Genomic DNA, 16,876 nt, shown 5'->3' with positions numbered 1-16,876 from the left:
TGAATTTACTTTCAGAAATATGGCCCCGTGTGAAAAGCCCTGTTGAATCCCAGAGTTTTTTATTCCTGTTATAGAACGAACACCCCCAGAAGGACCATATAGGTGCTAGAATCCATCTGAAGATTGAGAACCTCTCAAGGTCTTATCTGGGAAATAAACTTTGATTTATGGCTTGAATTTTTGAATTGCCTCTGAATCTATTCTAGCTTTCTATGTGGTCTTTGAGGGTTAAGCCTTAGTAGAAATGCCGAGTGTGTGGGGTTGTCTCCTACTCCCGCTCTTTCAGCAGTCTGCTCTATATTCCTAGAGAAGTTTATTAGTCTGAGCAAACTCTTAATGACATTCAGAAATTTGTGGTGGCCATAACTGTCTCTCCTGGAAGATGAATAAGCAGTCTTTCAAAATTGGATGTTATTGCTGTTCTGTGAGATAGGCAGCAGGGGGCCTGATACAGGGATTAGTGATTGTCACAGATGTTTTTATGGGCCAGAGGCTACAAGATGTTTACATCTGTGGAACCGATAAAGACTCAGGCACCCTTGGTCATTCACAGCCACAGCTGTTATGAATGAGCTGTCAGTATAAATGGACAAAAACTAGGAAGCTTAAGAGGCACCAGTGCTTTGTTTTCAGATTTCCTGTGTTTATTTGACTGCTTGCATCCGTGAGAAATTAAGGTTATTTTAAGTACAGTGGGCTGAATTCTCCCGCCTTTGTTTTCAAAACTTCCTTTGCAGTTTTTCCTTGTACATCTCTTGTCTTGCATATGTCATTGTCGGACTGTCACAGCCCATGTAATACATCCTCTTTAATCCACAGAAATCACTTCGGAAGTGTAGGGCTGTGTTCTGTCAGTACTACAGGTCCTCCAGCTAGGGATGCCATAGCTCTGAGTTTCTGTGTAAAGTAAAATCTTGTCAGTTGAGATGTGGTTTAAATAAAGGCCCTATTCAAGGTAAATCTTGCCTTGGCTGATCATTGGTATTACATTGGTTCTAGCCGATCCATACTCTGTGGAATTCATGGTGACGTACTGCCGTGTTTGTTGGTGTACAGTGTGTTCATTGTGCGATTACTCTTCAGTTACCATGTCCTGATTTGTCTTATTTGCAAGTACTATTTTGTGTTATTTCTTTATTCAGGATGTTGAGGAAGTGTATGCAGGAGACATCTGTGCATTGTTTGGCATTGACTGTGCTAGTGGAGACACATTCACAGACAAAAGTAATAGTGGCCTTTCTATGGTAAGTCATTTAATTTCGAAGCTGTTTATCACTTGAGTCTTAGAAGTCTATGTTTTTGTATAGTACATTTAGTACTTCAGGAAAACAATCACAGAACATTTATTGCCGCAGGGATCACTATAGGTTTGTCGTGGCTCTTTGGATGTCAGTTAGACAAGTGCTCTGTGTAAGCTAACTTATCTGGTTTTTCTTAGTAAAATAATTCCACAGTCCTCTAAGGTTTAGCGTGGAGGGAAAAATCTTCACTAGATACACCTGAACTGTGTAGTGCTCACTCCTTTACTCTGAGATTTGCTTCCCCATTGTGGATTCCTCTCTAATTCCTATCACCAGGATCAGGCTGGTCCCAGTGGATGGCCACTTACTAACATAACAGCCAGAGCGGGCCCTTGCCTCAATCCCCCAGAGAACGGTAACATGTAGACTAGGGGATAACAGAGTGGAACCTTGCTCAAAGGCGTGGTGCAACCAGACAGTCTGACTTACTGCACACAGCCTTCCCTCTGGAACTCAGAGGTCCCTTTTCGTGACTGAGGGGTCCCAAAGGGAAGAGTGTGCTTGGGCACTTTCTGCCTTGAATCCCCTTCACTCACTTCCCTTCTTTGCCCCTGTAGGAGAGTAGGCTCTCCGACAGTATGATCCTCTCTCCATGGGGGTGGTCCCTCTTCTGAATTCAGTAAAGAAAGAATATGAGTATGTTCGGGGATGGGTAATTTGCGGTGAAGAAATTTACAGTGGGTCATTTACGTAAGAACTGGTCCAGCCCTAACAGATGAGCACTATAATACTCCCTGTATTATGTGACGAATTAATAATTTTATAATTTAGCTTTTCTGTATAAGATATTCTCTGATGTCTATGGTTTTACATGTTGATTTAAGATACTACAGGAAATCAAAATCTATACAGGTTTTTGGGGGATCTAGAGAAGGGGCATGGTTTGTAAACAAATATTGTTGATAAGGCCTTCTCTAAATACTTGTAATTGGTAATATGAAGGACTGGAAGTTGTGGGAAGTGCTTAGGCTTTGAAGAAAATAGACCTTGATTAGAGTCTCACCTCTGCGGAGTTATTTTGTCTTTCCAAGCCTTTAATGATTTTATTTGTAAAATGGGGATAATAATATCTGCTTGTCAGAGTTGTGACTGAATGAGGTATTGTATGTATAAGGAATCTAGTGCCCTTTCCCTGTTTTATCAGTTGTGGTATATTTTGATTAAAGTAATTTATCAAAAGACAGCAACAGCTCGTGTAGCCACTAGCCAATAAGAATTTTACACCTTGGCATTTGGGTTCATTACAATTATGTTTAAAATGAATGTGTCGATAAACTTAAGGGTCTTAAACAGTTAATAAACAAGTTATTTTTGTTATTTTGGAAGGGAGGAGATCATGTAAATATATGCATTTATTAATGTGTCATATTTATATTAATATATTTAATACAAAGCAGACCAAGATATATATATTGTCTAGCATGAACATGTTGACTAGTATTTGTCCTTTGTTCTTTTGTAAGTAGCACATTAAAATTAGTCCATCCCTGACCCAAACAGTACTGTATTTGAATTCTTCTCTTTTCTTTTAAAAAATATTTTAGGAGTCAATTCATGTTCCTGATCCTGTCATTTCAGTAGCAATGAAGCCTTCTAACAAGGTAGGAGTTTGGTTTCAGTCTCAGTACAGCACAATAAAAACTTGAGCTCTTTTTTATCTTTCTCCACAGCGCACATAGTATCTTGTGATAACCAGCAATCTTATGGTCTCTATTTCTTCTTTTGGTATTGAGATCACCTACCAGTCTCTTGCTAATAATTAGTTCTCGGTATATCTGAAAAAATTGATGGTATTAAATAGGCACAAGACTGTGCTTTCTAACTCTTTACAGTATCCTTGGCTCCAAAGTGGTAAGAATATTTTCCTATATCCAGATCATAAAGGAATCATAAAGGAAAAGGGGAGAACAGGGACATTTGTCCTAAGTTGTAAAACCTCACTGAAGCACATTAGATTACTACATAGGTTAATTGCCTCATGGATTATAATACATCTCTGGATTTGAGGTCGTTATGAAGTATATGTCTGATTATAACATGGAAAGCCTGCAAACAAGACTTTCTCACTTTTTTTTTTTTTTAAGGTTTTATTTATTTATTTGAGGGAGAGGGAGCAGGAGCAGGGGGAGAAGCAGACTCGCCTCTGAGCAGGGAGCCCGGTGTAAGGCGATCCCAGGCCCCTGGGGTCATGACCTGAGTTGAAGTTGGATGCTAACTGAGCCACCAGGCGCCCCACCACTTTTTTTTTTTTTTTTTTTTGAGTAGGCACCATGCTGGGTGCGGATATGGGGCTTGAACTCACGACCTTGAGATCAAGACCTGAGTAAGATCCAAGAGTCAGACAGTTAACCAACTGAACTGCCCAGGCACCCGTTTCTCAGTTTCAAATATAATAGTTTTGTGGTTGGATTTGCTGTCATTTAGCTTTTTATGAACCAGAATTGCTTGAATAGGTTCTTACTCACATTACTGCCATTGGAATTAGTTTGCATTGCTGCCATAATACTTGTTTGTGTTCTTATGTTGCTTTAACATTCGTAACAGTCATGTTAATATGGTAAATTGAAATGAACTCATTCATGCATTGAGTGAATATTTTATGACCTTTTGTCATCTGGGAACTATTGTTTGCAGAACATACTCTGATGTATTGTCTTGTGGATGCATTAACAGGTACTTCTTCCTCTGTTTTGAGGAAATGAGCTTTTCCAGACTCTTCTCAGTATAGAAAAGAGAATGTTGAGGGAGCAAGAAACATTATGTCATTCCATCTCAGAAATTTGAGGAAAGGCAAACCTTGGCATCTTACCACACAGGGAAATGCCACAGTTCCAGGTGCTTTGCTAAATTGCTTGCTTTTCCCTTCTGAATAATCAGGGAGAGAAGTTAAAGATACTGTGCTTCTTCATTCCTAATTCAGAGTTTATATAAGATATTTAACTGTTGATAGTTTACAACAGTGGAGGAAAATCAAAGGCATCAATATCTAAAAGGTTTTTGGTGTCTCAGGGTTGTCTGTTTGCTGCAGTACATTAATTTAAATAACATGATGAAGTCACTGCATGAGGCTGTGAATCTCAATAGTGGGGGCGGGGGGCAGGTATGATCTAGTAAGTTGGGAGTGCCTGGCTAATGTAGGGAAAAGGCAGAAGACTTCAGACAGAGACTGACCAAGGATTCAGTCCCAGCTTTGCCATGCACTAGCTCTGTGGCCTTGAGCAGGTCACTCAGCCTTTCTACAGCTAGTTTCCTCACCTGTGAAATGTGGGTAATTCTTTCTTGCAGCATTGTGGTTAGAATTTGAAGTACATATTCAAAACATACAGCACAGTTCCATGCACACGTGATAGCTGTTAAATACTGGTGATTTGGGGGATGTTAGTTTTCTATTGCTGCCATAAGAAAGTACCAGACACTTGGTGGCTTAAAATAGCACAAATGTATTATTTTACGCTGTTAGAAATCTGACATTGTTCTTAATCGACTGAAATCAAGATATTGACAGGACTGTTCCTTTCTGGAGTCTCTGGAGGACATTTTTTTTTTTTTCTTTTTTGCTTACTCAGATTTTTGGCAAAATTCAGCTCCTTGTGACTGTTGGGACTGGGGTCCCCCTTTCTTTGATGACTGCCACCTGGGGCCTGTTTCTGGCTTCTAGAGGCTGTCCATTTTCGTAGGCTTGTGGCCCCATCCTCTTGTCTTTAGTGCTCTCAACCACGAAATCAGTCCCTTCTGTGTTTCAGATTTCTTCTGCCTCTTCTTCCCTCATTCCATCTTTCTAACTTAACCCTTCTGTTTTCCTCTTTTTAAAGGCCCATGTGATTGATTACATTGGGCCAACCCAGATTCTTCATGGTAATCTTCCCATCGCAGAGTCTGTAACTTTAATATCTGCACAGTCCCCTTCACCACATAAAGTAACATTCCTGGCTTTGGGGGATTAGGGCATATCCTTAGAGGACCATAATTCTACTTACCACGTATGGAATTATATCTAAGGAGAATAGGGTGCGTGCAATCACATCCAAGCAGGTTGCTTTGAAAGGGAGAAGTCTCAGTGTGCCATCTGCCTTACTCTTAGTCTTAACTGTCCTGCTTGACTCTACAATCAAGTGGTGGTAAACATGCTGATTCCTTTGATTATGCATAGAATTTCTGAAATGTAATAGAGTAACACAGATTCTCCTTTCTCCTTCATGGAGAAAGTTTTCCACAAATGGACAGTTTTCCCCAAATGGACAGTTTCTATGTATATCCAAGAATAAAATAGGAAAGGGCATAGTTAAGCCTTACAGTCTTGTTTTTTATCTTGTTGTGGAAAGAAAATTCTGTCAGCCAGCTATTCCCTGCTCTCTTCACTGTGTGATGTCCCAGCTCACATATTGAAAGGGTATGACCTAGGAACTGGATGGGGATCATTGTTATGCCCTGTTAATGTACTTCATTTCATTTCGTAAAATTCTTTCAACAATCCCATTGCTTATCACGTTTACTAAAAAGTGTAATGACTTTCTTTTTTTAAAGAATGATATGGAAAAATTTTCAAAAGGTATTGGCAGGTTTACAAGAGAAGATCCCACATTTAAAGTCCACTTCGACACTGAGAGCAAAGAGACAATTGTATCTGGAATGGGAGAATTACACTTAGAAATCTATGCTCAGGTAATGAATAACAAGGAAGTTGACTTAAATTCATTTTATTTATGTCTGTGTTTTGTTACAAGTTAGTAATTCTCAGTCTAATGACTGTAAGATAGTAGTGGTTCTTCAGACAACATTTGGTTTGTATCCAGATGTGTTATACTGTGTTACAAGTGTTATGTCTCTTACAGATTAAGTATTTTTGAATTCTAAATCCTGTTATTTGTAAAACATTTGCAGACTCCTAGAGCAAGACTCCAAGTATTTGCAGTAAGAGCATCCGTCCACCCCTAGGTCATGGTTAGTTGGGTCCCAGCCAGGGAGACAACCTGCAGGGAGGGACCTGCGGAGGAAGTTGGCCCACCAGGACCCACTCTTGAGGCCATTTCTTGCCTGTTTTCTTCTCGAGTCAGTACTTGAAAATCATTAGAATTTAGATAATAGAAGGAGTATATGGGCTCTATTTTCCCTAGGAAACAGAAAAGGTCTTCTATATCTATGAACGGAGGCAAACGCTGTTTGGCTTATGATTAAAAATTCTGGTCGTGATCATATTTTGGAGTCAAGGTAGTAGAAGACTCTGACAACAGATTCACAGGCTCTTTCAGAGAATATGTAATAATAAGAAACACAGCGGAAGTTTTAGTGGATTCATTAGAGGTAAGTGTAGTTAAACAGTCTAAATTAGAACATTTACATAAAATCTTTAAAAGTAGCTTGTATTACTTAATGTCATGTATCTAACCTTTGTAAGATACTTAAGTGATTTAAGATTGATCATTTTGTGTCATATTTAAATGAGTGCTTCAAAGGTAATTAAGATTCTTATGATTTTTCTTCTTTCAGTTTATTTTTTTAAGTATACCAAAAAATTATCTCCCTTCTTCTTTTTAGAGGATGGAAAGAGAATATGGCTGTCCTTGTGTCACAGGAAAGCCAAAAGTTGCTTTTAGAGAGACCATTACTGCCCCTGTCCCGTAAGTATGCAACACAATTAAACATACTGTGAGGCCAGAATTGAAGCTTTTTATTATGGGAGATACATACCACTATTAGTGCTGGGACGCTTTTACATCATGATAGCGTCTGGAATCTGTTTAGTTCTATACTGTAATGAAGACATTTATACAAAGTGACATTTTGGGATTTTCTTGGCCCCATAAACTAGGTATCATGAAGACTGGCATACACGCATCATTGATAAGCATGTTGACACTTTGGTGTTAAGGTCTTCATTTATTCCAGCTGTGCTTCCTTCGGCAGACGGCTGTTATGTTTGACTTTAGTACCATACTGCGGATGCCAGAGAACTTGCATTTGCCAAGGAATAATCTCCTGCAAGTAAAGGAAACTAATGCTATGACAAAATTCAGAAAACATTTAAGAAAACAATGTTGGGTTTAGATTTTGTTAGAGACAAAATAGTCCTTACAAAGAACAGCAAAAAAGAAGCTAAATGGCTACAAGTATAATATACTTCAACCTGGTGTCTATATTAATTTACATGAATTCTGATTTAGAGTCAAAATTAATAAGGTATACACTGTGGCTATAAAACAAGTCTCAGTTTTCAAAGTCTCATCAAATAAAGGTAAATATACTTTACCTGAGATGCAATGTCATGAAGTAGAACGGTGTAGTCTAACTCAATGAAGTCATCATTTCTTTGCTATCATAAAAAATAAAAACCTGGTGTTTGAAACTAGTATTGTTGGCAAAAATGATATGTTCATTTTAAAATTCAGCTTTTGTTATTAGGTGATAATACTTCCAATTAATAAGTAAAAACAAAAATTGAAAGTTATGATTTATTTAGCCTGATAAATAAATTGGGGCGCCTGGGTGGCTTAGGCGGTTAAGTGTCCAACTCTTGGTTTTGGCTCAGGTCATGATCTCAGGGTAGTGAGAGGGAGCCCTGCATTGGGCTGGCACTGGGTTTGGAGCCTGCTTGAGATTCCCTCTCCCACCCTCTGCCCTTCCTACCCAATGCCCGTGCCCACTCTCTGTCTCTTCAAAAAAAAAAAAAAAGAAAAAGAAAGAAAGAAAAACTATGTTATTAAAAAAGCTATCTTTCAAACTACATTTTAAAATCGTGATTTTTCATGTTACTCCAGAAGTTGCGTATCCTTTCTTAGGTTCTGAGTCGTGATAGCTACTTCAAAGCATCATGATCTGAAGTTCGTCATTTAAGATTTCCTTAATGTTTCTATTATTCAAAAAAGCATCGTTTTGAGGGATAAACTACTGAAATGAGTGCTTACATTAAAGGAAACCAATTTTATAATAGAAATTCTCGTTTTAAAAACTGAAAATAGGAAATGTAACGAGTGTAGTTAATATGGTGTGTGCTGCTTATTGGGCATATAAAGTATTTATACCATCCGCTACACAGAAATACTTCATCCACATAGTTTAAAACTACATTCACCAGAGATTGCTGTCCAAGGTTTTTTAAGGCTTATGATCAATGTGTTCAAACAAGCCCTGGCCTCCGAGCGGCAGCATGAGCTCTTGTGGCCCCTTTGGTTAATAGCGATTATAAATGTGCAGTAAACCTTTCCACTGAAATTTTAATAATGCTTTAAAACTTTGATGAAGTGTTGCAGGAGTTTTCTTTCATAAAACTTCTGGCCCTATCTTGAGCATGTTTTGATACAAAATCATGCCTAGAAAACCATGGTGATGATTGTATAACCTCTATAACCTGGACCTGTTACTCAATTATTTGAGCCTCAGTACCCCAATAGGAATTTGTAACCAAAGATGATGTCTACAGAAATGCATTAAAAAAAATCCTCTGTTGGGATGCCTGGGTGGCTCAGACGGTTAAGTGTCTGACTCTTGATCTCAGCTCAGGCCTTGATCTCAGGGTCGTGAGTTCAAGCCCTCTGCTGGACTCCATTCTGGGTGCAGAGCCTACTCAAAAATTTAAAAAACAAAAAAAAGGCTCTGTTTCTTAAAATGTTGTTGTGGTATTTATGTTAGGTTTTGGCATCATATTCTAACTCTTGTGATTGTGTATCCTGCCCTCCAGTGCCCGTAGGTGTCTAATAAGTGGTTGCAAAAGCCTGTGGAGTAAAGGTGCTCCGGCTGCCTTGCACTTTGTTTCCAGCAAGCTGAAACAAGTCATTTGGAAAGTCCTTTTCTCTAATAGAACTAAAACTGTTTGTTGTGGTTTCTTCGCACTCTGTTTTTCTTCATATCCGTTAGGTAGCAACAGTTGACTTTTTTTTTTTTTCTTTTTAACCTATTAATAAAGCTGAAATGTGAAGTTGACTTTATGTCTTTAAAGACTAGAAAGAGGCAGTTTTAAATAGCCATATCAGACTTAGTACCAGGCTAGCAGTAAGACAGGAGGTTGTAGATTAGGACTAGACGGGTTTTAAAAGAAAATGATACACAGCATGCCTCACAAAGATTAAAAGATGCTCAGATATTTGTTCTGGCTGATCCTTGGGGCAAAAAAATGCCAGCCATGTCTCTGAGTAGCTCTGGCACCACCATTCCAATAGAGGAGAAAAGCAGAGGTAGTTTCATTTGCATAGCTGTAGAAATGTGAATACAAAATTTAGGTCACCAAAGGATATAATCTGTATTAAGGTGAGCACAAAAACTGAATGCCAAATTATTTATAACTCAATACTTACTCTCTTGAAACGGCAGCTTCGACTTTTTAGCTTTAGTTGTAACTGACCTCTCCTTCAAAATACCAGGTTCACTATTTTAAATACAAAATGACTAAAGGAGCACTAGTTATCCAGTTATGAATTATCACACTTTTAGTAAAATAAAACCCTGTTAATAGTGTATTTTCTAGAAATCACTTACCACTTGCTTGACAGTTTGAATTTTTACCATTTTATACCATGTGTTTTCGGTAGAATTCTGCCATATTATATAACCACAGGCAACCCAGGCTAAGTGTCGAACTGGCTTCATTTCTGGAGATACATTTCCAAAGCTGTCTGTTGAGGGAAACATTTAAATGGTAAATGGAATTATTTTATATATACAGTGTTAACCTTTAAGAAATCTAAATTCTAAGTCACGTTTTAGTTTCCTTCAAATGTGTACAGAATATAATTTAAGCCATGGATCTGTGAATTTGCAAGGCCCTTTTTTGTTGAATTAGACTGGTAATAAATATTTTTGCAAAAGCCAGTATATTTCCAACATATTGTTAACATCTAACCATTCTGAGCACAGATAATTAATATTGATCTTAAAGTTGAAAATTTTTTTCCATGCCATATTTATATACCTGGAATATTTTGTGCTTCAAGTGGTTCCTTCATGGACTTGAGTCTTTGATAAAATGTGTTATCTTCTTTATCTGGGTTCTTTCCAATTTCTCCTTCAAATGTGAAGTTGACTTCTGGTGCAGTATCTTGTCCCGTTAGAGGGTAAAGTACTTCAGCAGTACAGTTCAGTGTAACTTGCTGTTTGAAACATTTTGCAAAATATCTTTACATGTAAGTGGCCATCCATTCCTAATTGTCATTCTTGAGATAGAACATTGAAAGTGTGGGCTGGCCCCCTAATGGTGTTTCAAACTTGACTTCAGAGCATCTGTTACAGAGGTATTTAAGTGGGTGTGGCCTACCAGTTTCTTGAAGGTATCTAAAATAGACAACTTAGTTTTTAACTTACAAAGTATCATAATCTTATATTTCATCTTAAAACTTTATTATTTCTGTATAAATGGGGTGTCCAATTTGTAAGGTCATATTTTAGTCTGACTTCATGTACTACCTCTAGACTTTGGTTATTTTTTTAAGTCTATTACTCTACCCTCTGCTTCTGAAATAATAGAAATATTCTCAAGCCCAGATAAAGTACTCTGTATCTAGATGTAAAATTAAAAAATAGTAGCATTGGTTCTGCTTGGAAAGATGGCTGTCTAGCAGCTCAGATATCTTTTAATACATCTCTTCTGTTAGCCTGTATCTCTTCTGAATTATGCTCAACAAAAGGGCAAGCTTTTTTTTTTTAAATTCTAAAATGGTTATGGTACAAATTGCAGTTCCTTTTTTAAAAAAGTTTATCTCACTAGTAATTTGGCAGGTATATAATATTTAAAACTTTTCCCTGCCCCATTACCGAAAGATTCCTCTGAACATGTTGGTATCATTTTGGTCATTTTATTGCTCATAAATATCTAAAAGCACTGGCTTTCTTTAAATGAAAGAAATCAAAAACAGAATGAGAAAGGCAGACATAAAGTGATGGTGACTGGAGAGTAAATCACTTCATTTGTTCATGTTAGGCATAAGTTCAGACTGCCCTAAGAATATACAACATTTTTAAGGGAATTTATTTGAACTGAAATGTGTAGTCTTTTCTAAATAGCTCAATAGAATTACTTCATGTATCTCAGAATATATTTTTAAGAGAGTAAAATCTGACCCTGGTGTGCTCTTTATTTTTTTCAAGGCAGGGATTTCACAACTTAAAAAAAAAAAAAGTTAATCCTATGATCTGATCTGCAAAAGGTGATCCAAAATATTTATAGAGTCAAATTTTATTTCATAATGAAGGACATTCACTTACTTTTTGGATAATTTCTTCCACAGAAAATTTAAGGCAATACTTGTGTCCTCTTCCCGGAATATCCTGTTAAGAAAATGCGATGAATTAGTACAAGAATAGCTCTGTTCTTTGTGTTGTTAGAAAAATACACTCTCATTTGGTTGGGGCAGAGGGCTGACTGGTGAGGGTAAATGATTAAAGCCTTAGACCTTGAAAAAGGCATGTCACCATGTATGTAACATCTAACTCAGGAGGTTCTTCATGAGATTTATTTTGGATGAGAACAGAAGAGTGGGATAAAGGCATATATAAAATGGGTTATAAATCGCTTTCAAGTATCAGAGGACTTCAGCTTCTGGATCTATGATCCTGAATTCTCTACAAAAGAAATGGTGAAACACCTTTTGATTCTAAGACAGAAAACAGGATATACCATTGAATACATTTTCAAAAAGCCCTCTGTGTATCCTCCAAAGACTGTTCAACGAAGGTGAATTTCATTTGGGGGCAGATTACTGCGAAGTGGTTAGAGATGTTAAGTACTGTTTTTACTTGTACATTAGTGCACCTGCAAAGTGATACTTTAACAAATTTTATAACCGTAAGACAATTGTTTGGGTATTTCACTTTTGAATCAAGATACAATTAAGAGTGTATAGTTAATTATCTGGTGCACTTTTGAAGTAACATCTACTCCCCATCAGCTTTTACACACTGTCAGTTAAATTTATATCAGATGACTAAACGACAATCTCAAATCTTACTTTTAGTAAAATGGAAACAAGCCTGGTTAGTGGCAGCTGTGGCCTTAAGCATTTAATTTAACCCTTTGCCAGAGGGAGCATATCTTTTACAGCAGCCCACAATGTTTTTGTTCTCTGACTTTGGTTGTCAGTTTGTCTTGCTGTTTGCTTCTCCCTTCATTTTGGTCAAAGGGTCTGATGAAGACTGTTCCTAAAGTTTAGGCAAAGAAGTATTGTTTGGAAGATGGGAGCTTTTGTTGGTTCAGATTGGAGTAGTAGATGAGAAATATAGTAGCAGTTTTGGGATTCTTTTGAGTGGTTCCTAGGGGTTTCACTGAGTAAAGGGTAAAATGCCGGCTCACATTTAGAACATTTTTCCATTTCTTTTTAAGAGTGCCATTAAAAACCGTATCTATGTCTCTAACTTTCCAAGAAAAAACAAACAGCCCTGGCTGTCCTGGAGTGTCAGCTATCCCCAGAAATGTTAACTTCCCTAGACCTGACGTCAACACCTAGTCCCAAAACAGGCAAGGGTGGAGTGGAAGGGAAGTCGCGCGAACGGGGCTGAGACCCTCGGGAGTGGAGGAAAGCGAGTAGGTGCAGGCGCCCGCCCACTGCCCTCTGCTGGACTCACCTCCATGCTGGCTTGTTTGATAGTCTGCACCAGAAACACCTTGTGGGGGGTCCCCTGCTGGTAGTTGATGCAGTTCTCCGCCACCGAGGCTGCCCTGGAGGCTGGGAAGTGGGTCGGGGGGATTTCCATTCTTGGTGGGAGCTTACGGCTGCTCAAGTTTAAGGGAGCAGACGGGAGCAGTGCACCGCTGGTTCAGCCTCCTGCTGGGTGGCTGAGACGGAAAAGTCGGCACGCTTCGGTCGAGCTGAGTGTGGGCGGGATCGCCAGCTCCTACCCTCCCTCCCTTCCTCCTTCCCTCCTTCCGATTCAGGAAGCGGCCGCAGGGGCGCTGGCTCCCACGGCTGCTCCTGTGGCCCCGCCCTGCTGCCGCCCACATCACCGACTGGTTCCTGCAAGGGGGAGAGCCCTGGCCTTTCCCGCTGGCGGCTGGCGAGGGTGGAGGTGTGGGGAGGGAGTCGGTGGGTTAGGTCGGCTGGGACTTCATCCTTCCCTTCAGTGACCTTTACTGAAGTGCAGGGAGGGGCGTTCTGGCTTTTTCCTTTATGGAGTGTCTCTGGGGCTTCCAGTTTCCTCTCCGTGGAAGAAATCTGGATACTTCACATGCAGTCTGGAGCTCACCTTCCTTATACACCACGCCCAATGTCAGGCACAGGGCAAAGTGCAAAGGAGCTCCAGGTAGTGAGTCGGTTACTTCTTTTTCCTTCGGGCTCTGAGGTCCAGGAGCTCCAGGAGCACGCTTGGTTAATCCCTCCTTTGTGTGGGTTTGGACCAGTGCTGCCCAAATCAGGATATGAGAAATTTAAAAGGATAGCATTAATTTGGAGGATTATGTAATTTGGATCAGGAGAAATCAATACATCTGCACCCTCTCTCCCTTTACTAATCTTAGAAAAATGAGGTTTTGCTGTAAAACCATGCTTCTAACCTCTGAATCACTTTGACATTTTTACTTTAAGAATTAAAACATATTTAAGAACTGAACTTAAAGCACTATCTTGAAGTAACTTCTAACAAAGTCAAGAGTTTTTAAAGCTGTTTAAGTAAGCCTTTTAGTAGACAGTACATTTCCATTCTCCAGGTTTCTTAATTTCCTTCTTGTTTTACCTTTGAAGGGGCTATAATTTAGGCTTTGGATTTGCTTTAGATCAGGAAGCTAAGTTCCTTGTTATCTGTACGCCCAAACCTTCCCTTTAGCTCATTTGCTTGGAAATAGAGTTTCTTTGCTTTTTTCCTCAAAATGGATTTTTGACGGTTCTTTGAAAGTTCTTTGGGTGGGCATATGTGTTGTGGTGCTTTAAAAAATAAACCTAAAAAATGTATTTGTAATGTGTTCTCTTCCTCAAATACCCTTTTCAATTTACTGATAAAATCTTTATTTGGAGTAAGTATATTTTTTTTTAAATGTAAGGAATAAGGCATTTCTGTTTTTCTAGTTATATTAGCCAACCACTGTCAAGTAAGTAGAGGATGAAGGGATTTGTTTCTCCTCTTAAGGCTCTTTCTAAAAAAAAAAAAAAAAAAAAAAAGTTTTTTCTTTTTGGGCGTGAGAGGGTGAGTCATTCATGTATCAGCCATCCTCTTAGGTTGTCATTGTGTGTGTGTGTCTGAATCGTTCAAATCACATGTTTCTTTGATAGTGTCCAGGAAAGAGTGGCTGAGTACATTCTGATGATGCCGAAAGAGCTTTTTGCTGATAATGAAATTTTAAGTTTTGCAGATAGCTTTAACATCTTCTGGTTATTTCTAGTTAGAATTGTTAGAAATTTAATATGTGAGCTTCCTAGATAAAGTCACCATTTGAAGCTTTATGAATACATCACTGTAGGTCAAAGCTAGTTAGTAGGTTGTAACATATTAGGCATTTACAAAGCACATATACTAATTTATATTCTTTTCAAAGTATAATGATTACATGGAAACATTTAACTGCCTATCCAGATGTTAAGTAAACTGCATTCAGAGAATCTTATCCCTATACTTGAGTCCTTGAAATCTTACCTACTAAAGCTTTATGAATGGTTAGTCTAAAGTCTGTTATCCTCAGATTTGAATAATGTATGGACTACCTTCAAAGTAACAAAATTATTAGGGGTCTCTGGGATCAGGTAAATTATTATGATTTTATATAACTTGCATGAACATAAAGCTAAGTAAAAAGGTCTGTAGCTTGCAACTTTGGTACAACTATAAAATCCAAATAAATCTACAAAATAGAGATAAAACCAGTACAGTTATGGGGCGCCGGGGTGGTTCAGTCCGTTAAGTGTCTGCCTGCGGCTCAGGTCATGATCTTGGGGGTCCTGGGATCAAGCCCTGTGTCAGGCTTCCTGCTCAGTGGGGTGTCTGCTTCTCCCTCTCCCCACCATTCATGCTCTCTTTCTTAAATAATAAAAGCTAAAAAACCCAACACCGTTCTAATTAATGTTAATTTTATCATGAGAGATGATATTCTGCCAAAACAAAATTGACTTTCCAACATGCTAGTGGTCTGATGCCCGGGGCCTGGGTTTTTTTACCTCCTGCACTCCTGTGAGCTGCCTACCACGTGACGTCTTAGTTCTTCTGTGTCTTCTCTAAGCTACTGTAAAGTCTGTCTTCATGTACCGCTGCCCTCTAACAGCTTTTTCAGTGAAATTATCATTGGCAGGTTACGTCAGCTTATGTTCTTGTTAGCCTTCTAGAAAAATGTTTGATTAAGAGCATTGGTTTTGGTGCACATCCTGGCTCTGCCACCTAACTGCATCATGTTTGGCAAGTTACTTTCTCAACTGAAAATGGTGATAGAAGTAGTACACACATCATAGTTTGTGGTGAAGAACAAATAAAATGATCCATAAAAACGGCTTAGTACAAGCCTGGCACCTACGTGTTTCATTATTTGGCATCAACTTGGTTATGATTCAGACATGGCCCCTGAACATGTTTGTGAACTGGTCCTGCAGGGCAGTGCTGGAAATGTTCTCTGTGCTGCCCTATACTGTAGCCGCTTTGACTGTTAACCACCTAAAATGGGACTAGTGCAACCGAGGATCTGAATTTTAAGTTTTTAAAAAATTTTAACTTAAATGTAAACATCCCTGGTTAGTGATTACCCTATAGATAGCACAGAGTGAGTGTATGTCTGTATTGATCTTGTCTTATTGTCAAATTGAAAACGAAACTTGAAAAGTCTCGGAGAACTTGTGCATAGCCCAGAATCTGTCAGTGGGCCACGGTTGTGGAGTCCCTGCAGTAATTCCGTGGTGCTTCGGCAGTCGCTTCCCTTCTGCTTTCGTTCACTTAGTTCTGATAGCTGTTGTTTCCCCTCCCAGAAAAACGAACCTTTCAGCATTTTGTTTTTTCTCGGCTCCTCCTGAATCTCTTGGCAACAGGAAGACTGACTAAAGGCAGTTAGTCAGGCACATTCACACTTAGGCTTTTTATGGAACCCGCATATTCCAAGCTGGCATCGCCTACCAAAATGAGTATTTACTAATTCCAAACCACCTGTAGGTGGTTAATCTGTAGGTAGGAACACACTCATGAGTGTCCATTTACCTGCAGTTATCTGAGACAGTTTTGAAAGCAGCTGGCCTCTTTCATCTTGAGGTCTTGAAGGAGGTTTCAGTTTAAAGGAAGAAATGCTTTGCAGGCAGTAGATACTCATGAAATGATTTTTCAGGGAAATAGGGTATGTTTACAAATGCTTAATATGTATATAAAGTGCTTATTCCATTTATTTGCCATTAGTGGTTCGAAGTAAACACTGACCTGTCTGTATATGTGTCTATTTAAGTGACTGACTTACGTTAGTCATCGTTCTGCCATTACTCCTTTCAGGTATTAATCCACCTGAAACTCCCTTCCCTTGTATTACATCACTCCATCAAGTCCCAGTAGTAGACTCAGGTAGGAACTCTCTGAGTAAATTAACTGCAGAGCTCCTATTTTCAAGTAACTGTCTTTAGTTGTAGAGATTTAAGAAGACAACGCTGTGTCCCAGGGAAGGGAGACATTGCAAAAGAAGAGGGCGAGCTCTTTGGAACGTA

The 16,876-nt window shown here is 38.8% G+C and overlaps 2 protein-coding genes across 3 annotated transcripts in view; one reads left to right on the top strand and one right to left on the bottom strand.

The window, feature by feature from the left end:
* Positions 1-16,876, top strand: part of GFM1 (G elongation factor mitochondrial 1) — a 43,471-nt gene that overhangs the window by 16,328 nt on the left and 10,267 nt on the right. For both annotated transcript variants that reach the window (XM_002918809.4, XM_034663828.1), the window contains exons 10-13: positions 1,143-1,244; positions 2,846-2,902; positions 5,826-5,963; positions 6,837-6,919. In XM_002918809.4, coding sequence (XP_002918855.2) covers positions 1,143-1,244; positions 2,846-2,902; positions 5,826-5,963; positions 6,837-6,919 — 380 coding nt within the window. The remainder of the gene's footprint in view (positions 1-1,142; positions 1,245-2,845; positions 2,903-5,825; positions 5,964-6,836; positions 6,920-16,876) is intronic.
* On the bottom strand, positions 6,947-13,180 carry LXN (latexin). Its single transcript, XM_002918810.4, has 6 exons — positions 12,849-13,180; positions 11,493-11,555; positions 10,204-10,381; positions 9,771-9,907; positions 7,549-7,611; positions 6,947-7,277 (listed from the first exon to the last, which is right to left on the bottom strand). Exons 1-6 carry the CDS (start codon positions 12,975-12,977, stop codon positions 7,179-7,181), a joined length of 669 nt encoding a protein of 222 aa, XP_002918856.1. The 5' UTR covers positions 12,978-13,180; the 3' UTR covers positions 6,947-7,178.

This window comes from Ailuropoda melanoleuca, chromosome 1 (assembly GCF_002007445.2).
Source record: "Ailuropoda melanoleuca isolate Jingjing chromosome 1, ASM200744v2, whole genome shotgun sequence".
NCBI lineage: Eukaryota > Metazoa > Chordata > Mammalia > Carnivora > Ursidae > Ailuropoda > Ailuropoda melanoleuca.
This window is presented reverse-complemented; position numbering and strand designations above follow the sequence as displayed.